Source organism: Hydra vulgaris, chromosome 06 (genome assembly GCF_038396675.1).
Source record: "Hydra vulgaris chromosome 06, alternate assembly HydraT2T_AEP".
In the NCBI taxonomy this organism is placed as follows: Eukaryota; Metazoa; Cnidaria; class Hydrozoa; order Anthoathecata; family Hydridae; genus Hydra; species Hydra vulgaris.
The window spans coordinates 21,074,165-21,100,027 of NC_088925.1; the positions used below are offsets into that span (position 1 = coordinate 21,074,165).

Below are 25,863 nucleotides of genomic sequence, written 5' to 3' on the forward strand. Positions count from 1 at the left end.
CTCCTATAAACTCAACAAAAAAAAAAGTTTGTATAGTTATTAAATTAGTTAACAGCTTGTTTAAGCAGAAAGCAAAGATTTAACAACGCTTCAAAAAAAAAATCAATATCCGTTTTAAACCACAGTCATAGGAAAATTGTTTATAAATTTTTGCGTAAAATTCGAATCTGACGAATGAACAATTGCGATTCATAACCCGAGTATTTAAATGCCAGTTTCAAATATTTTTCTTCTAAATCCAATTAAGACGGATTGTAACATTGAAAAACATCGCGTTTGTGTGAATGTATCTGGAAAAAAGTATGAAACCTACGAGAGTACGTTAGCTAAATATCCCGGAACGTTACTTGCTTTGCCTCAACGAGAGCTTTTTTTTGACAGTTTGAATGGTGAATACTTCTTTGATAGAAATAGAAAAGCGTTTGGTGCTATTTTAACTTATTGCCAAACAGGGTTGCTAGTAAAACCTCCGAGTTTAGATGATAGAATTTTTGCTGCAGAGCTTAGATATTTTGGATTTGAATCCGAAAGCGAAGCTCATATACCTCCAGTAAGCAATGAATCAGAAAACAGTTTGTTGCCGACTAACAAGTACCTTAAATATATTTGGCAATTCTTTGAAGCACCAGAAACATCGTTAGGTGCCCGTCTGGTTTCTTTGTTTTCTATGTCTGTTATTTTGTTATCAATTGCTATGTTTTGCATAGAAACTTTACCTGAGTTTAAGCAACCTGTGTATACATTTAATAATTTAACAAATGAATCCTCTCTTTTAAGTTTCCAAACAAAAACTGAGTTTGAGTCTTCTTTTTATATCGTTGAATGTGGATGCATCATGTGGTTTACAATAGAATATTTGCTGAGATTGTTAGCATCGCCAAAAAAATTTTTGTTTTTGCGCCAACCATTAAACGTTATTGATATTGTTTCAATATTACCATTTTATATTACAGCTTTTTTACATTCCGCTAACAGTAATGTAGCAAGTCTTTCTATTTTTCGAGTGTTGCGTATTTTACGCGTGTTTAGAATATTTAAACTATCGCGATACAGTAAAGGTTTGCAAGTACTTGGTTGCACTTTCAAGGTATGTTATAAAAGTTACTTATATAAATAATGACTTTACTATGCATAAATGTTTGCTCTTTGCTTAAAGGCAAAAACGACTAAAAATTTTATTCCATATATATATATATATATATATATATATATATATATATATATATATATATATATATATATATATATATATATATATATATATATATATATATATATATATATATATATATATATATGTATGTATATATAGGTATGGATTGTGGGCTAGATGCCCTGCAAAACATATAAAACAAGATGTTTAACGAGAAAACTTCAGTAAAAAAGTTCTTTATTTTCAAAATAAATTGACTTCAAAGTGCAGTTTAATTTCAGGGAACCATTTTTCTATATAAAAATTCAGTTGTTTATCCAGGCGATTTCTTTTAATCAATCTAATTTACTCTGATTAAAATATTAAATAAAATGTATGTATTTACAAATACTAAATTAATTCCAGAAAATAAACTTCTTGAGCTTGCAGAGCCTTTGTATTAAGTTTTTTTTTCTTTGTTTAAATTATTAGCAAAACATTTTTAACAAACAAGTTCTAACTAACAATCCATAAAACAGTTAGCAAAAGTGAATTATTTGATTGTGAGTATTTGAGTCAAATATTTAATTGTGGTTCAACTAAGTTTTATAACAATTTACCTTAATTTTATATTATTTTAAAGCAAAACTGGTTTTAAAACAGTTTACTTTAATTAAATCTACTTTATGTTGGATTTTATTTTGTTTTCGTTAAAAGAAAATTTTTTTGTGATTTTTCTGAAAATTTAAAAAAATGACTTCGACAACTTTTGCTTTAGGCTATTGATATATCAAGCATATACAAGGTCAATATTTTACGCTAACAATTTTTTTACAAATTATGAAAAATTGGTACTTTTGCTACGATAATCTGCTATGCTAGGTAATAAAAAGACTTTAAAAAATTAAATAACGGTACCCAAGTGTTAATAAAATTTTTAATGCTTTGGTTAATTTATTCTATGTGGTCTAAAATGTGATGCAATTTCAACATACTCCCTGATATGACTAGCTAAAGATATATTTTTTAAAGATAAAATTCGAAAAAGATTGCAGCTTTTGGAAACAGTTAAATGAGTTTTTTCTGAAATTTTTAGCAGAATATTTTGAATTTATTATTATTTTTTTGTTCTTTTATTTCTTCACAATAACTATTACAATAAAATAAATGAAAGAAAATGCATATAAATAAAAAATTACAAACTTTGTTGCATATAAAATAAGAACGCGGAGACTTGCAGAAGATCAGATGATCTTGTCATCAAGAACCGCTTACAATCGTTACGTGTTGAAACAATTTTATAATGTGTATAAAATAAATAAGGCAGTCAAATAAAGTTTATAAAACGAAAGTTAAAATAAAAATTAACGTTTTATATAAATACTTAAAATACAAGACTTGATAGGTATAAAATATATAAATTAAATTAACATGATACACAAAAATAAAATTAATAAAACAAAGTTTAAGTATACAAGTATATAGTCAAATAAATATTTTTTATATAAGAATTCGTAAAAACATTATAAATAAATCAAAACAACTAAATTTAAAAATATATAGGTATGTTTTCAAGAGAGAGAATGGTATTTTTTAATTTCCTTTTAAATGCGAAAAAGTTCCAATCTTGAGAAAAATCAAAATGTTTCAAAACTATATTGTTCCATAAAAACGCCACTCGAAAAGAAATACAAAACTTGCCTTAATTGGTTTTGAAAACTGGTTGAAGAAGGAAATTATCATTTCTTAAATTATATTTATTTTTTTCTTTTAAATAATATATATTGTGTAAAGAAACCGGAGCTGTATGAGTTTTACATTTAAACATAAAACGCAGTACATTAAAAATATTTAGTTGAAATATGTTTAAAATATTTATTTCAATAAAAAGAGGCTTAGCATGTGAAAAACGGTCTTTAAAATTAATAAGACGTGCAGCATGTTTCTGTTGGCGATGAAGAGGTTCTAATTTACTTTTATTAACACTACCCTAAGCCGCATTCGCATAGTTTATGTGGCAATGAATGAATGAGTGGTATAGTTGAGTTAAAATATGTTTATTTAACATGCTTCTTGCTTTATATAATATACCTATACTTTTCGAAATTTTGCAGGTAATGTTTTCGATATGTTTTTTCCATGTGAGATTTTCATCAATTAAAACTCCTAAAAAGTTTATACATGTTGCTCTCTTAAATAGAACTTTAATCTAATGTTTTATTCTTAAATAGAGTTTTAATCTAATATTTGCATTCGTATTAACTTTAACTTAGTTTGTAGCCATTGAAGTTAAGATAATTCCCGGCCTGCTGCCCCAGAATTCCATTAAATTATTAAAGGTTATATCAACCGTCAATTTTTTACTTTTATCTTATAATCTAACATTTCTCTAATACCATACTAAAACAAAATTAGACCTAGATTGAATTGAAGCCAAATGTTTAGCTAGCATATGCCAAGCACCACCAACAGTTGCAACCATAGAAAATATATTTAGTATATCTGAAAAAAAACATTTTTATGATATTTGTTTTCTTTTAATGTTTGCTCGATATTTTTTTCTTTTGTATGTCACTATTTTTTAAACTTCTTGACATGGGGAAGAATTGAAAGTGAAGGAAAAATTAAAGCTAAATTATGCCTAATATGTGCTTATTTTATTATTTATTTAATTTTTTAAATAAATAATATATATCTAAATATATTTTGCAGTTTAAAAAATATTACAATAACCAGATATATTATACAATTTTACATTAGCAGCGGCAGGATTTCTAGAAGACCATGAAGGTCTTATCATAAAGGTCTTTACAATATATGGTCATCGTTTGATAAGAAATACAATGTCTGCAGTAAAATGATAATACACTTTTATGCAAAAAATTGTAAAAACTTACAACTTATACTTAAAAGATAAATTCTTAAACAAAACAATATGCAAAAAAAAAAAAAAAATTAAAAATGAATAAAGGTACAAGATGTCCCAAAATAAACAAAACCCATTAATTCGATTATGATTTATTATTAAAGCTAAATACGTTGAGAATTTTGATATTTTCTGAGGGCTCACATAATAACAAATAAATGTTAAAATTTTTGGGCCTTTAACTTAATTTTAAAGTTTATTTAAACACATGCTCCAAATGACCACCATTCCGACTCGGTGGGATAAAGTCGGAATGGTGGTCATTTGGAGACATTCATAAAGTTGGCGAGCAAAGTTATCAACCACTTTGAGACATTCTTCTCTTTTATTGCACAAATGTTCTGCGTAATAACCAATTTCAATTCAGCAACAGTCAGTGGATTTTTCTGATAAATTTTGTCTTTTAACATACCCCACAGGTAAAAGTCTGGGGATTCAAGTCAGGCGAATAAGGTAACCATTCTGGATCATGCCGCGTGCTTATCAAACAATCAGAGAATTTTTGGTCAAGTCACTCTAATGTGTTATCGACTCTATGTGGAGTAGCTTCATCTTGTTGGGACCACAGCATATTTTAATTTATTTCTTGCTATAATTCAAGGTCCATCGAGAACCAGTTAAGTAGCGCTCTTTGGTAACAGTAAGTGTTTTTCATTCTCATTTTCAAAACAATACGGCTCAATAATGCCGTGCTTTAATATGGCTACCCATGCTGTGTATTTAAGAAAGTAGAGTGGCTTATGAAGCACCTCCTCAGGTGCTTATGTACCCCATAAGACATTATTTTTGCTGTTAACGTGCCCAGAACGCATGAAGTGAGACTCATTGCTGAACCATTGTTAAGAAAATTAGGGTCAATTTCAAATGTTTTTTGAAACCAGTGGCACACTTTAACACGTTTCTTCATGTTAGTTGCTGTGAGTTTGCACTTTGTCTGCAGATCTCTCAATTTCCTTCCACTAGATGTATTCTCTGATTTCTTGCTACATTTATTTCCAGTTCCATAGGTTTGAAAGTTGTGATACCACAGGAATATCTGGGATTTTCCAGGATGATTGTTAAAAATAAACTGTCTGCGGAAGCGTGTTTGAAAAACCTGTAGGATTTCATCTCTATATACGTCGAGACGCAAAAAAAAAAGTTCTAACTTCAGAAACATAAGTTTCAAACTTATGATTGTTATTGATTGCTGATTTCAAATTTGAAAATAAAAACAACAGGGTTAAAATCAGTATATCTATTATAAATTTTGTGGGTTTCGTTTATTTTGGGACACCCTGTTTTTTCAATTAAAAATATAATTATTTTTTAGTTTCTGTTTAAATAAAGCAAAAATCAGTTTCGTAGAAAAATCAAAATTTGGTAAGACTACAGTGCTGTCCAAAAAGATCCGACCACTACGGTTCATTGTCAGAAACGTTATACCATTTCAATTTAATGATACTATGATTGAGATTGGGTTATGTTTTACCACTGGAGCAACATAACGGGCATTGTAACATGTGTTTGGTGGTCGTCAAACATTCACTTTATACGCAGCAAGTTGTTTCACCTGCGATTCGCCTGAAAACATGACACGTCACCACATTGCCACGGTCCAATTTTTATGTGCTTTACAAAATTTGAGGCGGTCAAGAATACTTTTCTGAGATAGTTGTTGTTTTAATGCAGCACGATAGGATCAAAGACCGAAATCATCCACAAGACGTCGCCAAATGGTGCGAGAGCTCACATCAAGAGGCAGTTCATTGAGAATTTGTGAAGATAATGCCAGTGGGTCCTTCGTGGCTGCTCGACGGATCATAGCGTCAGTTTTTTATGTGGTACATCTCGGTCTGCCACTGGATCTTCCTGTAGCGCTTGTGCCTGTTGACTTGATGTGCTGAACGACGTCGTGAACAGTTGTCTTAGGCATTTGTAAACGTGCGGCAATCGCACGTTCAGACTTCTCGTCTTCCATCAAAAATTATATTTTAGCACGTTTTCCAGATGATATTGTCACCATAGTCAAATGCAAATAGTAATTCACAGTCACGCATGCGATGGTATATATAACAATGGTACAACTGTTTTGATTGGCTGAGAACTAGCCAATCATGCATGCAAAGAGTGATGGTGAAATTCAGAGGAAAGCGCCTACACTACAATGTACATACTGTATACATAGATGAGCAATGCGTGGTCGGATCTTTTTTGGCACTGTATATTGTTTCAGAACTAAGGATCTCGGTAAGAAACAAAGTTCTGGTTTTTAAATTAAGAGCAATATGATTGTTGCTAGTTCGAAGATTATATTTGTTTTTAGGTTTCATACAATAAAGATTTTGTAATACATTTGGCGACAAATTTTCTCTACATTTAAACATGAAGCATAATATATTAACGACATTTAGTTGATATAAATTTAAAACAATCATTTCTTAAAAAAATTGTTTTCTTTTAAAAGGGACTATGAGATTGTTAACGAAGATTATATATCTATTTTTAGGTTTCATACATTTTGTACACTATTCTTAGTTCTTTAAATATTTTATACTAAATAAAAATTTATAAATATATAATATTTAAAAATGTATATAAAAGTTCAATTGTTTTTAAAACTTGGTATACCCCCACCTTTCATACCATTTATTTTAACATTGGGATTACATCCCAATGTTTAATAAATATTTTGATTACGATCACTGTAATCATTTTTAAAAGATTAATAAATGTAGTAAAAGATTAATAAATGTAGTAATAAATATTTACAATGTTAGTTAATGTAATGATAATTAAAAGAATAAATGTAATTATATTTACAAGATTGATAATTATAACCATATTTTACAAAGTCATTGAAAAATTTCTAATCAACATCAAAATTTTAGTTTCTTTAGTCTGACTGTTTTGACACCTAAAAATAACACAACGATAAATCAATCATGTTTTTTTTAACAGCATTTTTATTGCATATATTTCTTTTATCAATCAAAATGATTATCCAATAGTAAAAAATGACAATAACAATATATAAAATTTATCTTAAATAACAAAAACGATATATAAAAATTTAATTAAACAGATTATCTTGCAGAGTAGAAATGCAAAATATATTTTTATTTTGTTTGTTCAAAAACATTTAGTCTTAAAGACTTCAATTTTTTTTTTTTTCAAAAAATTAAACTTTTTTTGGCTTAACTTGCTCAGTATCTTTTATTAATGTTTAAATATATTTTTAATGCATTGAAAATTTGTACATGTACAATATATTTGTACAAAAATATATTTGTACATGTACAAATATATTTTATTACAAAAATATATTTGTGCATGTACAAATATATTTTATAGTTGTTAAACAATTTTCTAAGAAAAATTTAACATTTAAATTTAGCAAATAGTTTTTAATACCGTGTAAATAATAAAATAACTCATCTTTTGAATTTTATTTTGAAAAAGTATAATGAATTTATGAGTAACAGTGGGGCTACAAAAACAGCTGAAAGTGATGTTCTAATTCACACAGGATATTGATGAGAAGCTGATGAAATAAATGCAGAAATCGGTCGGAAATCTTAAAAACGCTGAGGGTAAATAAACTCAAAAAGATAAGACGTTACTAAATCTTCAGATTTGCCAAACTAGTAATATATTCAAACACATGACGCTCCTCAACAAAACCAGATAAATTGGTCCAAAAAATTTTCAGGCTATTCATATATTAAGTTGTTTTTCAGGTAAAACAGTTGAAACGTTTAATAAATGTTATTACAATCAATAATCATAGACAGCTATATTTTCTTTGTTGTTGTTTTTTTTATTTTTAAATTTCTTCTTTTTTTTTTAATAAGATTATTGTTGACAGTAAAAGAAATTACCATTTGCGTTGTTTTTTAAAATTTCAGCCCCTTAAATTAAAAATATTTAAATCTAGTTTTGCGAAATAATTAAGTAACAATTTATTTTTTATTGTTAACAATTGTTTATTCACAGATAAATATTCCCATTTTGCCGACTGAATATTAAAAAAGTTTCCAGTTTGCTTACTTACTTAAAAGAACAAAAGATTTTAATTTGTCGACTGATGGTTAATAATTGGGGAGGTCACACATATCGATCGATCAATCTATATCTATCTATCAATCTATATATATGTATATATATATATATATATATATATATATATATATATATATATATATATATATATATATATATAATATATATATAGAATAATAAAATAGTTTAATCTAATACTGAATATATTGTTGCTTCCACCTGTAAATGAATAAAAATGTTAATATGAGACAGGGGGAAACACTCCCTTTTTTACCCTTAAACATCAGACAGGTCCCTGATATTAAAGAAAATATACTTTCTTCAAAAGTATGTCATGTTTGGTCTCAAAAGAATCGAAACTTTATAAAAATTTCAAAAATAATAATATTTTCTAAAAATATCTCTAAAAAAAAATTGAAAGTAATTGTTTTACATCGTTTTTTTTTTTTATTGTCGTTATTATGTTAAAAAGCGACAACTTTTACGCAGTAAAATGTAAAGTAATAATCTAAATATAAAATAATTATTATTTTTAAATTTTTTATAAAGGTTTGCTTCTTTTTAATGTGTGTGTGGAGGAGGTGGGATTAGAGCTATGGGGATAAGAAAGAAAAAGATAGCACTGAGCGTTCCCTTTGACAGGTAGGGTTCTGATGAGCACTGTAAGCTCAACTAGTGTGATTTGGAGAGCTCGCTATAACTTATTTTTGTATTCTGAGAGGTAAGAATAAATTTTTTTTAGTTAACCATTAGTGACAACCACCAAAAGTGGCTAGCCGATGACTAGCCACTATTAACATGTCGAAAAGTTAAGGGCTGGCCGTTTAAAGCGGCTCCCACTAACGGTCCTTTAAGTAACCAATTAGGAAAACTCCATTTCAAACCATTCAAAAATGCCTATATAGGTCCACCTCAAATCCACTAAAACAATGCTTGCTGGTTAGTAAATAAAACAGTACAATTCAATCCTGAAATAATGTAAATATAGCGTAATACATTTAGGAGTTATAATAGACTGGAGAACGAAGTTAAATTACGTCTTTTCTGAAGGAACAATCTTTGCAGTAACATAATTTTCTATTAAACACCGCAATATTGTCATAATTTAAAGTTAATCAATCACATTCCACTTTTAACAAAAGTTATCCAATAAAATTGTTTCAAAAAGTCATAAGCAATTGAAGCGATAAGCTTATTGTTATTTTTTTGTCGTGCTTTTTAAATGAATAATAATAAGTTTCTAAATTAAAACTAAATTAATAAATATCTAGATAAGAACTGGTAGTATTTTTTTCCGGATTTACAAAAAGGTACTTTATATCTCTTCATTTAGAATATAACAGCTTACTTTTAAATCTAGCAAAAGTACTACAACACAAAATAAAATCCTGAAGAGATACAATAAGTTCCTTGTCGAATAAAAGTTCTTTAAGAACCTAACAAGCTTATAGCTAAATGAAGAAGCAAAATATAAGATTTAATCAAGTAGTAGAGGTTGTCTAAAACTTTGATATTTATACTTAGTATCGTGATATTCAAAAAACGATTACTTTACTTAGATCATGATTTTTGTTGGGATTACTACTTGATAGTTAGAACAGTTGTTAAAAACTTACACTGTCAACTTTTAAGAGAGTAATCCATTTTGATTACAGCTTACAAACTATATTTCAAAATTTTCCTTTTTTAAACGCGAAGGCGCCTTTTTGTATTGCCGCTGGAATAATTATAAAACAAAGACTGTACTACAATTTTAAAAGATTTTCGGCTTCGTTCTCCCTCACTACCTAGTGGAAATATTTCTTACGAAAAAAAAAAGTACACCCGAAACGGATTACATTTTCGAAATCAGAGTATCTTATTCTGTTATGAGATTTTGAAAATATTCTGTCGATATCTAAAAAAATAAAAGCCTGTTAAACAAGCTGGTCCAGAATTTTTAGTATATAAGATAAATAACTTTCAGAAATGGTGCTTTCATAAAATTTTTTATTAATCATACAAATTCATAATAAGAGTTTTAAGAAAAAATTGCGACATTTGGAGACTTGAACCTAAAATTTGGGTCCTTGTGACCCATTTTTTAATTCAAAATAAAACTATACCTCTTGTATTTTACTTAATTTTTTTTCTTTTTTTAAAGCAAATTAAACAAACTTTACTCCTACTTTGACAGTGACTTAGCCTTGAATACGGCATTTCAAAGGTGAAATAATTATTAACATATAGGGTGGAATGCAAGAAGCGAACTTGAGTCAAGTTCGACTTGAACTTTACATTGTAACTAATAGCGACAAAGTATGGATTTTCCCCTTAAAAAATACTCTGTCGCTATCTGTTACAGTGTAAAGTTCAAGTCGAACTTGACTCAAGTTCGCTTCTTGCATTCCACCCTTAAACTTTCAAACCACAAAGATTGATTTTCAGGGTTATTTAAATTGACGTGATATAAATTAAAACAGTACTGTTTTAATTTATATCACGTCAATTTAAATAACCCTCAAAATCAATCTTTAACTCTCTGTTGTAACTCTCTGAACGTTGTAACTCTCTTTAACTCGCTAATCTTGTAACTCTCTGAATAAAGGAATTTTTTTTCTGTATGTTTTATCAAAGCATGTTTATAAAATGTTAGATGTTTTCCTTATACAAACTACGTAGTTTGTATAAGGAAACATACAGAAAAAAATTCCTTCATTCAGAGAGTTAGAAGACACCTTGTAATCATTTTCTCAGAACTGACTAAAAGTATGATAAACAGATTTAGAGGCTTGTTTGCTCCTTTTTGAAAGAGCGAACAAGCCTCTGAATCTGTTTATCATAATTTTAGTCAGTTCTGAGAAAACGGTTACAAGGTGTCTTTTAACCGCTTTCTAAATGTCACAAAAATTACTCGAAAAATTTTCATAAAGCTATTGTTACATGCAACTTTCTTCATATACTCTCTTTCCTAAAACTCTTATTGATTAAATATATTTATGTAATTTATTGTGAAGAATTAGTTTGTAAAATATGAATAGTTATTATTAACTTATTGTTAAATATCAATAAAAACCTCAACAAAAAAATAAAATCTTATTATATTTGTGTCCGAGTGATCGGACATCATATTAAAATCAATATCATATTAAAACTCTAGGAACACGCCCCTAACGTAACGTCCTTAAAACGTTTTTGGATTTTTTTTTCTTTGCATATTTATTGCAATCAAGATTTATTGATAAATTTATCAATATCATTTCAAAAAAAAAAATTTAAAAGGTCATAATTTTAAAAGTTGTGACCTTTTAAAGTTATTTTTTAAAGTTAATTGGGGAGTAATAAACTATAAATAATAATAACTTTTTAACGAGAAGAGATTTTTTTAAAATTTTAAATCTGTCGATTAATTTTAACCTAGTTTAAGATATTATGGAAAAAAATTTTTTCCATAATATCTTAAACCCATAAATGGGACGCAATGACCCAAATTTTAGGTTTAATATTGTTTCCAGTCTCTGATCGTCGCAGTTTTTTCTAAAATATGCTTATTTTGCATTAGAACTTTTTTTTTTTAATTTAATTATTTTGAGCGCCCTAGGAAGTACTTACGGTCTTATCACAGAACATTGCGGAAGAGTATTTTAAAAGAAATTCGCGCCTCGTTCCTCACCAATGTTATAAAATATGCTCAGAGGTTGCGTCGAGCCACGGATCTCTAGCTTCTAAGGCTAACCACTGCGCTACGGCTGCTCAAAACTATCTTTATTACAAAATTTTATGAAAACAAGGTTTCTGTAATTTATCTATCTTAAACATTAAAACTTCTAGACCAGCTTGTTTAATCCCCTTTTATTTATTTAGATATTGACAGAGTATGTTCAAAATCAAGGTCGTAGCAGAACAAGGTATGGTGGTTTCGGAAATGTAACCTGTTTCTGGTGTACTTTTTTTGTGTGCACTAGAGTTTGCCCTCCATTCTGTTATACCTCCTTGATTTAACAAGATGAAATTTAATAAGTTTTACCTTAAACGTTTTACCTTAAACAAATTCTGTGGTAATTTTCCATAATACCATGTTGTCGCTCCTCTTTTACGAGCACAAGTGAATGTCAGTGCACTTTTTTAATGGTAATGGCTCTATTTTTATGGGAACTGACTCAAAGTTTGCCGAGTTCAATAGCAGCATCTTCATATTAATGGCTATTTTTACGAACAGTAACTGAAATCTCCAGTCAAGTTCACCAACCCAAAAGTTAATAACTTTATATAACTTCTATTTGAAATAATCAAAAAAATTTGTGAAAGTAAAAGTCAGCATTTAGCCGATTTGGTGATTTTCAGTCCCTAGAAAGTGATGACTTTCAACTCATTAACTTGATCTTTTACTTGCAGGTTGAACTTGTCGAAAGATTTTCTTTTAATATTTGCAAATATTGTTTAGTGACTGTGACACTCTTGATATCCTCAGTTAGGGATAATAATATATAACTATACACCTAAGTCTTTAAAAATCTTATCACTTTTTGATTGTTTAGAGCGGGAAGATAACTGAATCTGATACCTGCTTTTGAATTGGACTTGTGTTTTGGGTTTTGAAGTGTCTTTTGAAATTTTACCGAAGTAACACTCTTTTTACTGCAAACAATTGTAGTAGTATTTTATATATTTTTTGTTAATAGGTTTCATTACTCTTACTGAGTCTTTTTCTTTACGCCTTCTTAGATTTTTTTCACTGTTGACCTCCTATGGTAACCATGGTAATCCATAGAAAAGTTAGCTTTTGCTAAGGTTGTCATTTTTTATTGTGCTTGTGATATTTTATCTTCTGAATAGTTCTCAATTTATTCTTTATAGGTCTTTTCATAGAACCATGCTGTCACAACTGGGCTGGATCTTCTATTGAGGCCCTTTCTACTTGCTAAGGTCATGCTTCTGTTCTATCGTTGTACTCTCTCTTTTCTATATATACTAACATGGCATCTGCTCTAACGATTTTCTTGCATGACTTTTCACTGAGCATGTCCACATCTTTTTTTGCTGTTTCTTTTTCTTTTTTTTTTAGGTTATTTAAGTGCTCCCAGAAGTCCTTACGATCTTTTCACGTAGCACCGCGGGGGAGCTTTTTAACTAGAAGTTCACGCCTCTTTCCTTACCAAATTCGCTTATTGGGCTGAAGCCGGCGTCGAACCTCGGACCTCTACATTCTGAGCCAGAACTCGAGTCACTGCGCCACGGCTGCTCAAAAAATTTCATTTTCAAAAAAGTCAAAAAATCCTTTATACTCAAAAAAATGTTTTTATTCATCTAGTTTTTTGCTTTAGAATTCTCTCCCGCATTTTTTTCTGAATCATAAAAGTTACAGATTTAATCATACAAGTTACAGATTTAATCATACAAGTTACAGATTTAATCATACAAGTTACAGATTTAATCATACAAGTTACAGGTTTAATCATACAAGTTACAGATTTAATCATACAAGTTACAGATTTAACCATACAAGTTATAGATTTAAAGTCTTCTGCTAATCATCTTCATGCTCTTTGCTCTCTTCTTTATTTTTAGTTTTAACTTAGTCGGTGATTGCTTACAGACTTTTTGGTGGTTACTTACAGACTTGTTGGTGATGCATACAGACTTGATGGGACTGAATTTGAAATTAATATTCTAAAAAATGAAGAAAAAATGCTGACTGGTGAATAAAAATAAAAATATGTGATTGCAAAATTAGTATTTTCTTTGTACCTAAAGTGCTTAGACATTTTTAAAATTCTAAATTTTGTCATTGATAATTTGCGTATAATAATTTGGTGCTTCAGAACAACCATGTCTTTAACCAATGAGGCGCTAAAGTATCTTCAATTCCAGAAGATAGGGTGGTAATCAAGAATCATTTCAAAGGGCGTTACCATCAAAGATACAAGACACAATCTTTTTTTTTTTTTTTGTTCTTTTTAAGAATCCACTTTTTTTTCTTTTTTTCTTTTTAAGAGCTTAGAGCAAATATGTTAATCCGTGCGTGCGGATTTTATTTTTCATTTTTAGCAAAAGCTATCTACTTATTACTTAATGCTAAAGCAAAATTAAAAGAATCATGCTGTTTGTGACTGTATACCTCGTATATCTATTGGGTTGCTTGCTAATCGCTCTGTTGAAGGTTGGAGTCCAATACGGTAACAATGTTTTATTTTCAATACTTTTTTTAACTCACATGTTGATGTTGATTTGCTTAATCTTTCCTCAATAGTATCAGAAACTAAAATAAAATAAAATTAGTTTAATTAATTATTTATTTTTTTGTAATTTCAGCAACCTCAACCACAAATTGTGTAAAAACTATTTGCAAGCTGTATAAAAGATTGGATGTCACCAAAGGAAGCATTCCTTGTTGAATAAATCAAAATCAATTGGTTCGTCTGAAAAATTATTTCAGCCTTTAAAAAAGTCATTATAAAGAAAATTGAACTCAGAAGTAAGAAAGAAAACAAGAGAAATTTATGATTCCAGAAAAAGCGCAAAAATTGAAAATTTAGCAAGTGTCATGATGAATTAGAAAAACAATTTTTTTATCAAACCTGAAAAGATTTAACCGGGAATGAAATAGAGTTGAGCGCTATAGGGGCGAAAAAGGAGTAGAAAATAGGTTAGGGTGGGAGTTTGTAATTATTTTAAGTCACAACATTCATCTATATAAAAATTTTATTTAATCTAAATTTAAGTAAGTAAAATGGTACACTTCAAAAGTTCAAAGTTCATTCAGGTTTACAACCTTGGAATAATTTTGAAATAAAAGCAAATAATATAAATTAATGCAAAATTAGAGCAAACAGTTTTACATTTAAAGTTTGTGACGCGCTTTTGGAAGCAAAAATATGAAATATCAAAGTCGTTTGCTATCAAGTTTGTGATATAAATGATGCTTTAGTTGCATTGTCAGAAATTGAAGAATCATGAATTTGCACATGAAGCGATAATTTTTTTTTAAAAGGTACGTTGAAGTTTCCCGTTCTTCTAGTATGGTATCTACTTTTTCTATTTTGGAAAAAATTTTTTGAAAAGTGAGAAAGAACAAGTCTAAGTTTATATTTGAGCATAAACAACATATTTTGGAATATATTGATTTCATATACATTTAATGCTTTCAAATTTTTTAAAAGTGGCTCAGCATGCGAGAGTCTATCCTAATTAAAAACTATACTTGCAACATGTTTTTGTTTTTGATATAGTGTTGTTAGTTTGGATTTATGAGTACTCGCCCATGCAACATTAGCGTATATGTAGTAGCTTTGTATGAACGAGAAGTATAGGAACTTTAAATTATCAGGGGATAGTATAGAACTAGCTTTGTAAAGGATACCAATGTTTTTTGATATTTTGGTATTTAATATATCTATATGGGGTTTCCATGAGATGATGAAATCAATAAGTATCCCTAGAAGTTTAGTTGCTTGGGTTCTCTCTATTTCTTTAGTATCTATATTTGGCAAAAGTAAATCAAGAGATATTTTTATAAGGTTAGAATGAAAAAGAATGTATTTGGTTATTTCTGTGTTTAGCGATAATTTTTTTAAATTTTAACCAACTGTTTATTTTTTCAAGTTCAGTATTTGTAGTTTCATTAAGTTCTGTAATAGATGAGGATGCATAAAATAAATTAGTATCGTCTGCGACCATTATGACATCCAATTTTCTTGAGACTTTAGGAAGATCGTTAATATATATTAAAAACAAAAGTAAGGACTTCTGGGTACAACTTAAAAACTACAAAAATATTAATAAAAAAAAAGACAAAAATTTTTTCAGATGGAGGAAACTCTTCCAGGTATTATTATATGCCCGTCCCATTTATTAAAACAACTCTTTTTATATGCAACCTCCACATTTTTATATGCAACCTCCACATTTTTATATGCAACCTCCACATTTTCAATTCCCACAGCCTATGCTTACTTTTATTCCTTCAATTTTTGATTTTGTGTAAATATTTATGACATGATCGTTGCAATAGTTATTACTTTTATCACAACTTTTTTGTTTTACGAAACAAATTTTATATTTGCATGAAGAAGAAATCGCATAAATACGTAGTATTGAAAGATGAGAAAACGTGCTAAAACATTCTAAAAATTCAAACTTTCTATAATGCATAAGATTTTCGATAAGATGATGTCAACTATTTTTTCTTAACCTGAATTATTTCTTGAACTTTTTGCTATGAATAAAAAAAAAATAATAATAAAGAAACCTAGCTAATGTGTTCCTATAAATAATAAAACATATAACTCGTTACATGTAACGCATGCAACTAGCTACGTTTAACGCACGTAACTCGTTACGTGTTATGCATCCTAGTTAATACGTGTAACGGGATTGAGAACAAAATGTTTAAATCATATAGCCAGGGCCGACAACACGGGTTTCGAGGGTAGTTGACTTTTTTTTAAAAAAATAATTTGTATCAAACAATGTTGATTAGTTAATTATTTTGATGTTTCTACAAAAATTATAGAATTAAAAGATTGTCTAACTTTACACATGGTTTAAAGCTATTTCATAAATTAGGCTGTCTGGTTTTATGGGAAATGTGATGTCTCCAGCAAAGAAGAAGAGCAAATTTGGAGTATTTGAAATACATTTAATACTTAAAATTTGAACAAAGAAGCAAAAAAAAAAAAAAAACTAAATAAATTTAATAATTCCATACAACTTGTTTTGAATCACTTCAAGGTTCAATTACTTTATTAAAAACATCGCTTTTGCTTATTGGAGGTTTACAAAAAGAAAAACGTTAAACTGCAAAATAAATCAAGACAAAGTTTGTTTTTTTTAATTAATGATTGCACAGTATTAAATTTAAAAAAAACTAACATCAAAATATTGTGGAATAATTTAAAAATATTTGATTGAATAACAAAAAAAAAAATAAAAAACTTAAATAATGAATTTTTATTTCAACAATAAAAAACATTTCTTTTTTGTTTTAACCAAAATACTTGTTAGTTAATATGGTTGAAAGACAAGAGTGGGTAAAATTAAGTTTATTAACTTTTATTTTTGTTTTATTAATTTATAGGCAAGTTTGCAAGAACTTGGCTTATTGGCCTTTTTCTTGATGATCGGCGTTATTTTATTTTCATCAGTTGCTTATTTTTGTGAAGAAACAGAGCCAAAAACTGAATTTCGTAGCATCATTCATAGCTTTTGGTGGGCCATTGTTACTATGACTACAGTTGGGTATGGCGATATAACCCCTACAACACTTGGTAAAAAACTTTGTATAAGATTTGTAATTTTAATCAGGTAAATGTTTATATATTGAAATAATTTTTGGGCCACCACAAAAATATGTTGACGTAAAAATAAAATTTTTTAAAAATGCTAGTATAATGAGTTCCATCACGATCTGTAAATTTTATGGTTGCTAACAGCAACCACCAAGAATATTCTTTGGAAGTTTAAATGTATAAAAATGATAGAGTAACTAGAAAAGTATCACAATATTTTAACTTTTTCTGAGAGAAATAAATTTTTAATATATACATTAAAAACATCCTTAAGAAAAGTTTAAATGTATTTACTTTATTTCAAACCACTATTCTTAGATATGTATTCTTAGATATCTTCTCTTATATTTTTTTGTGTGTAACGTAACACGGAACTGCGTTCGTGTGCTTGTGTATGTAAGAACAATTTTGGTACTATATGTACATTAACATTGTATTGATAATAACAATACAATACCTTTTATGCCATTTCTTTGTAAAAACATTAGTTTCACAAACGACAAAGTTCGATTACGCCAATAAGTCGATAAGCAACAAATTAAAGGTTATCTGATTAAAATGAAGAAAAAAAGAAAGAAAAATAAAGAATTCTGATTAAAATGAAAAAAAAAAGAATAATAATGTGAATGTTATTACAAATTTATAATTTAAGCAATTTTTTAATTTGATTTTTAATTTAATTGTTAAATTAATACAACATTGTTTTATGCAATTTTTACAATTAATGCCATTTTTACAATTGTATTAATTGTAAAAATTGCATAAAATTGTAAATTTGTAATAACATTCATATTATTCTTCTTTTCTTTTTTTTTATTTTAATCAGAATTCTTTATTTTTCTTCCTTTTTTTCTTCATTTTAATCAGATAATCTTTAATTTGTTGCTTTATCGACTTATTGGCGTAATTGAATTTTGTTGTTTGTGAAACTAACGTTTCTAAAAAGAAATGGCATAAAAGGTTATTGTTTTTATTAATACAATGGATAATAAATATATAAAGAGTATTGTTATTATCAATAAAGGGTATTGTTATAATCAATAAAGGGTATTGTTATTATCAATAAAGGGTATTGTTATTATCAATACAATGTTAATGTACATATAGTGATGGCAGAGATAATAAAATGAGGCTCAACAGCAATAATAATAATACTTTTCTTCCCTAAGACCAATATTGTTTTTACACACACAAGAACACGAACACAGTTCCGTGTTACGTTACACACAAAAAAATATAAGAGAAGAAGCGTAACGGCTTAAACATACTTAGAACACAACAAGAGGCCTTACGAATTGCATTTTAATAGTAAATATAAAAGCTATTGCGTTTTATATAAGCTATTGCGTCACACATTTAAACAAGTAATATATATTCCGGATAAAGTCTCCGTCATTACATAAACATTACGATTAGTTTATTTAACAATTTTATAAACACAATTATTATTTGATTACTAAACTAAATAAGAAAAAAACATCTAATTTCAGTCTTTATAATTTGCCTATATTTCTTTTATACAATAATATTTTTATTATTGGTTTTTTTTTTTCGTTTAACTCGGCTTTCTTAAACATTGCTTGTACACTTTTTGATTTTTTTCATCAATGCATAGAATAAAGAAAACATGAATTATCCAAACAAATGAAACTTTTTTTATTGTTTCAAAATTTTCCCTTTTCCTCAAATCCTCTCATATTCTTAGATATATTATCCATCTCCGCATTTATTTATTTTTTATATAATCCATCTCCGAATTTTTTTTTACTGCAGATAAAGACTTTTTGACTTAGGGCTTTAGACTTGCTAACTCCATAAACGCTGCATTTTGAAAAGGTGCTACAAAAGGAAATGAAATTAGATTGGAGTAAATCTAAATTATATTCGGTTGTTTGATTGAAATATTATGACATCTTTTGAAAAATAAAAAGTTAAATTTTATTAAATTATTATGTTTATATATTATACAGGTTTAAAAATTGCTGGTGGGTTATCACAGCACTACTTTCCAATAAATAATACTTCTTGGGATGTCATTATTAACTTATTTTGAAATTAAATTGTACTGAATAAAACCAGATGACAAACTAAACAAGAATTGATTTGTATTGCTTTGACAGAATTTGAAAATCTGAAACCTTTTTATAAATTTTAAATATTCTGTTCTTGGTTTTTAAAATAGATACTATTTTATCTTATCATTCTTGAGATGCAAGAGATGGCGAAAGCGGTTTAGCAACTTTTTGAACTGTATTACCAGGACAATCTTTTCTAGTGCACAAATGATTGCCTTATGTTGGATCATTACATTTTAAAATTATTGTTTAAAAAAAAAAAAACGTGAACAAGACTGCAGCACTCAAATCAAGTACTTCTATTAAAATATCTAACTGGAGTCAAGTTTGAAAGTTTGAAAGTTTGAAAGTTTGAAAGTTTGAAAGTTTGAAAGTTTGAAAGTTTGAAAGTTTGAAAGTGTGAGCTAAAATATACAAAAAAAACTTTTTTTAAAATTCAAAACTTGAATCAAACTTTATGCATGCGTCACACATTTTTTTTTTTACTCCCTTCTCGTGATTGATTTTTTTCAATATACTTATCCCTTACTTTATCATGTGAAATCCAATTAAAAGTAATTGTAAGTTGTTTGTTTTTTATCCTTCAAAGGTCAATATGCAACATTTTGTTATCGCTTACCTGATGTACAGGACAGTCGTTTTTTTAAGTTTTTCATCTTCAATGATTCTTACTATCTAAATCTAAGTTATTTGAATTAGGCCTAAATAATGAGTTTTACATAATTGTGCCGTAAATTATGTTTAGATTGAACTAATTTATTAATGCATGAAGTTTGTATAATTAAAAAATTAATTTAATTTAAACATAATTTTTATACCTAAATGAATTTTTTATACCAATTAAATAATCAAATTAAAAAACCAAAAAAAAAAAAGATTTAACAAAGCTAGATTTCTCAAGTAAAAAATTATTCTCGTTGTTTTTTTTAAGTCAGTATTATAAAATCTTCTTCTGTAAGACTGGACCTTACGAGATTGAACTTTGCATGAAATATGCATCAGGGGTAACCAACAGAGATCATCTCTGCATGGTAACGTCCTTAAGGCTACATAAAGAAGTCTTTTATAAGCTTAAAATAAAGATGGTGATGCTCTTCTAATTTACTAAGTATATTTCCTCAATAATAATGAGCATCATAAATGCAAGTCACATATACTCCTGGTGTGTATCTTGAAATTTTATTAACATAAACTCTACAGGTAGAAATATCCACATTAGTGCAAACACCATCAAATGAAACTCTCCTTATTTGTTAGTGACATTGGTATAAAACTATGGTGCTTTTGTGTCCTAGGTATTGTAATAGAAGGATGGTGTCTCTCTTCCAAATTGAAGTTTGTAATATGTAATTCTATGAAAGCTTTGTCAACAAAATGAATGATTTCTTTGACATGTTGAACACAATTCCTTAGACATGTTGAACACACCAGATGAACATTTTCGCTTGATGTTTCAGAATCTTTAATTGACTATAGACTGGCTTGTGCAACAAGACGTTTTACAATCTTTATTTTTAATGCTACAAATAATTAACTTCAAAAAGGTTTTACAATCAGCAATTCCAGGAATTTTTAGCTTTACATTTTATGGTACTGACAAAGACAAACTCTATGCAGACCAGAAACACCCACAATAATGCACCACTTGGATGATGCATTCCTGTGTGTGGTGAATTCTTTTATATAGACTAAATGAAGTTGTTTTTGGATATGTTGCTTTGAATTATCTAGGTTAACTGACGCGAACTCTTACTTTCCTTGACAAATCCTTGAATATTTACCGCATGGATAGAATTGAGCAACCTCTGTAATTACATCTTTGCTTAGTTTTCTACTCAACTTCGGAGCAGGATAATATTCCACTTTTTGTTTTAATTTTCTAGTTTGTATTTAGAACAGATCTTTTTATGAAATCAAAAAATACTGCAGAGTTTTCTCTATTGACTATCTGGAATAAAAGTAAAAAGTGTGATTTTTTTGGATTTTGACAATGCTTTGTCAAGCTTTGACTTCATTTGTCAAATTTTAAATTGATTTGTCAAATTTTGATTTTGATTTTTTACATGTTTGTTTGCTGCGAATTCAATTTAACCAAGTGCAGTTTCCAAACTACCAGTGCTATTTCCACACTAAATACTTAAATTAATATAGTTAAGATACTTAAATGATAATAGTTATTAAATATTGTTTAACAATTTTTTATTACCAAAATTATTGTATTAAAAAGGTATTAGTTTAAATATTAAAACTTACTTTCACTTTTTTGCGTTCTTGTTCAAAGGATCACCACAACACCTTTGATGTTCATTTTCATACCACAACAAGCAAACTTTATCGTGATAGTTACAAATAAAATTTAGAGGATTTACTTTGTTCCTCCAAGAAACAAGCTCTTGGTTTTGTTTAGTTTTGTTTTTGGTAACATTTAGTTTTTTTAGACTTATTAAACTTGATAAGATAGCACTGTTCATTTAACGCTTTACCTATACAAAAAAGAGTGAGCTCACGTGTACTGCTCATTATTAATTAGTTCTAAAAATCAACATTTTATTTAGTTTAATTAGTACTTTTGAGATAGACATATCAGTATTATAAAATTCAATGAAACAATTTTTTTTTTAAAAACAAAAAACATTTTTCGAAAATTTACCCTTAACAATTGTAAATAAAGTGCTAATTAATTTTTTTGGTTTTTATTAATTAACACTCTTCAATTGATGCGTATAAGCATCAATCGAGTGTTACTTGTCAATCGAGTGTTACTTGTCAATCGAGTGCTACTTGTCTATCGAGTGTTACTTGTCAATCGAGTGTTACTTGTCAATCGAGTGTTACTTGTCAATCGAGTGTTACTTGTCAATATAAGATAAGAGTGTTAATTATCAATATAAGATAGCAGTAATTAAAGTGCCATCTTAGGTAACAGATGCTTTGCATTGGGGATCAAATTTAAAAAAATCTTGATCCTGCTCATTTTAATCAGCTCTGGAACAAACTAATTTTTTTTTAAATTTATCCACGACGATTAAATCAACAGGCAATTTGATTTGCATTAAGTTTTGAAATAGCTTTTAAAATTACGCTCTTTGAAATCACAAAAAATTTCAGTTTCAAAACAAAAATATTAACTTTACCTCACCATTATGAAAAAAAAATAGATGCCAATTTGTTTTAAAGTATCCATAGTAACTTGCTATCTTAAAATAGTTGAAGTATTAAACTAACTTGTTTAAAACTTATTAGCTGTTAAAAACGATGAAAAAAATCTTTTTGTTTGTAGAGTAGAACTTTATTGCAAAATAGTACACTACTTAAATAGAGTTTTTTCAAGAGCTATATTAGACATTGTTCCGAAATTTTCAATAAATACTTTTTTAAATATATATGTACAAAATCAAAAAGATTGAGATGTTCATGAGGGACCATTTGGTACCTTTAGCATGGAATGCTAAAGGTAGCAAAGGTCAAAACTTACTAAAAGAAAGCTAACAAGTAAATTATATTAGGAATATAAATAAATAAATCTTTACTCGTCACATCAATATTATTGGTAAAATAATTAACTATTTCGAGGATTTTGTTGTTGCAATATTTTAAATTTTTGGTTTTTTACTCCGTAACTTTTTAAAAATAAAGATAATTGTTGTTAGCAAATATAAAGACCAGAAGAAATAAATCAAAAATCAAATATTAAGAATTACTTTTATTCAATTAGTTTTAGACAAAAATTATTGTTGAATAAAAATGTCTTTTTATTCAACAAATAAAACTCTAAAAACTTACACTCCTCTTTGATCCATAAAGATCAGACAAACATCAATCAAGGTATTTTAGAGGTATTTAGTAGTTTCAAGCAAATTTTATTGTCAGTTTTCTGTTTTGTCCGTATTATTGTTTATTTCTTTAGTATTATCCTTCATTTCCTCAACATCATCTTTCAACTTTATTTAAGTCATCAGTAATAAATATTTATAAATTTATAAATATTATATTTTCGTCTATAACTATAGCAACAATAGTTTCATCCGTGGTTTCATGTTTTCTATTGTTCTACTTTTTCGCAAACAGCTCCTCGTAAAAATTCAAGCTCAACTTAATATCTTCTATAGAATTAACTAATAACTTTGTCCTGTTAAAATCATCATTAACTTTTTGTTTAATTAATTCTAGTCTTTCATTGAATATCTTGGTGTTCGCACTTAAAATGTCGATAACAACTTGTTCTTTGCTCCTGTTTCGATATAATTGCTATCTCGTTTTTATGTTCTGGAAACATTGCTGCAGATCATTTTTTATATTCTAGAAACATCTCCTACAGCATTTTTGAATTTCAACGATTGTGACTGTCATTATTTATTTTTTTTGTAAATAAATTAGTTAAATAAAGTTGTTATAAAAATTTATTTAAAGATTAAACTTTTTACAGCCGTTAAAAAAAACATGTCCGCTTACTTGCGTGCGCATTGCACAAATTGTTTATGTTATTTGCTTGCGTGCGCATTTCACAAACTTCATATGTCATTTGTTGCATATGTTAGTCTTACAGTTACGAATGGAGAAGATTCTTTACTATTAATTGCAAAGAAGGCAATTTGCTCAATAACTTTTAAATTTCTAGTTGCCAACTTTCTCGTGTTTTCTCTAAATGTTGCAGTCACTGTATGATGAATGAACGTTGCAGTCACTGTATGGCAATAAATAAATGGAGTATGTTTTGTTTTTTTGTTGTTGTTGTTGTTGTTTTTTTACAAACAGTTGTGTTTGTAAACATAGAATATCTTTTATCAACCTGTGTAGTAGAAAGCTTAAAGGTGTCCTTCAAAAGATGTTTTTCTTTTAGCTTCAAGCTGTTAATTTAACAAATAAGGCATTCGCAAGGTTTACCTTGTGTTGAGGGGTTGACATTGATTTTCCCAGAAGTCTTTACGGTCTTATGACAGAGCACCGCAATAGAGAATTTAATGAAGAATTTCACTGGATTTTGAGCATTTTAAGCAGCTAACAAAAAGCGATCTAAATGTAACTGCGCTTATGATGCTATAGAATACCACTTACACGAAATGGGGAAAACATTCAACATTGGTGTTTGGATACCACACTAATTAAAAGCTAGTTAGCTTGGTTAACGATGGGACACCGTGCATGCACCTCTTGTTTTTGCACCGCACATTTAACTAACTGGCTTGACCATGTCAGTGATAAAAAATCGCCTGTAATAAAAATTTTGATTAATCTAAATAAACTATACCGAAAATCTTGAAAAAGCGTTTTATTCTTCGCTTTTGCGTTGGCAAGAGGTCATTGACATTGATAGCGCATATATTATTAAAGATTAGTTATGGAATAAATAATAAATAAAATGCTTAAAAAACTCTTTTTAGCACAATCATTTATTTTTTTCATTATCTTTTTTAATTTCCCGCTGAAAAAACTGCTTTCTGCCACTATGTCTCTATGAATAATGGATTGATCTTTATGGTTTTATATGATTATTGTTAGTTTTCGCTTTATCTATATAATTGGTGAAATTTTTATTTTTTTTTATTATAGGTGGTAAAATTGTCGGATCTATGTGTGTATTGGTTGGTGTTCTTACGCTGGCTTTTCCTGTTCCCGTTATAGTGAACAATTTTTCGTACTTCCGCAGTTTAGATCAAACTCCCCTTGAACCATTAGACGAGGATTATTTAGAAATTCCTTTAGGAAATGAAAGAAACTCAAGTACTGCATCGATTGCTACAAATTCAACAAACTCAATGCAGCTAATATATAAAAAGTAAAAATAAGTTTGAATATTAGTACCAGTAGATGAATGCAATTTATATGGTAAATGGTAGCAATTATTTTATTACCTCCGTGATTATTATGATGCAGCAGATAACATGAAAAATAGCTGAGTAGGATTTTATTATACATATGTGACGATGAATATGTTAAACATGTTAACATAAGGTTAAATGCAAATTTTAAGTAAATGTTAACATAAGGGTGTATGGTGTTTTAAAAATCGTATGGTGTTTTAAAATTAGGTAAAAAAGGAACTAGAAGAACAAAAATAACAGTGAAAAATGTGTGAAATTTATTATTTGTCATTGATTATGTATATATATATAATATTTTTATGAAAATATTTTGAATAATAAGCATATTTTTTTATTTTTGTTGTCTATTTTCTTATAAATCAGAAAAAACATTTCCTGGTAATGATTTTATTTTGAAGGTTTTAAAAATATAACATTTCAGTAAGAAGCTCATTTAACAACATAGCATTTAAATTCAAACATTTTGACAATAAAATAAATTATTTTTAAATACTCTTATAAAATACAACGTCTTCAGCAGGCATATACTTAAGCATACTTTTAAAGACATTGGCTTTACCATCAAAAATAGTAGATTGTTAGAGGCTTAGTTCATGCTTTT

General features: G+C 28.0%; 1 protein-coding gene across 1 annotated transcript; it reads left to right on the plus strand.

Moving 5' to 3' along the window:
* On the plus strand, window positions 1-25,596 carry LOC100210973 (potassium voltage-gated channel subfamily A member 2). Its single transcript, XM_065799538.1, has 3 exons — window positions 1-1,087; window positions 17,155-17,344; window positions 24,991-25,596. Exons 1-3 carry the CDS (start codon window positions 209-211, stop codon window positions 25,218-25,220), a joined length of 1,299 nt encoding a protein of 432 aa, XP_065655610.1. The 5' UTR covers window positions 1-208; the 3' UTR covers window positions 25,221-25,596.
* Window positions 25,597-25,863: the final 267 nt, after the last annotated feature.

What these genes read in the sequence shown, in the direction of transcription:
- LOC100210973 (XM_065799538.1), top strand. Translation starts at nt 209, where the DNA reads ATGCCAGTTTCAAATATTTTTCTTCTAAATCCAATTAAGACGGATTGT. An exon ending in TACTTGGTTGCACTTTCAAG is followed by an intron (nt 1,088 to 17,154) that starts GTATGTTATAAA and finishes ATTAATTTATAG; the next exon opens with GCAAGTTTGCAAGAACTTGG. An exon ending in TATAACCCCTACAACACTTG is followed by an intron (nt 17,345 to 24,990) that starts GTAAAAAACTTT and finishes TTTTTATTATAG; the next exon opens with GTGGTAAAATTGTCGGATCT.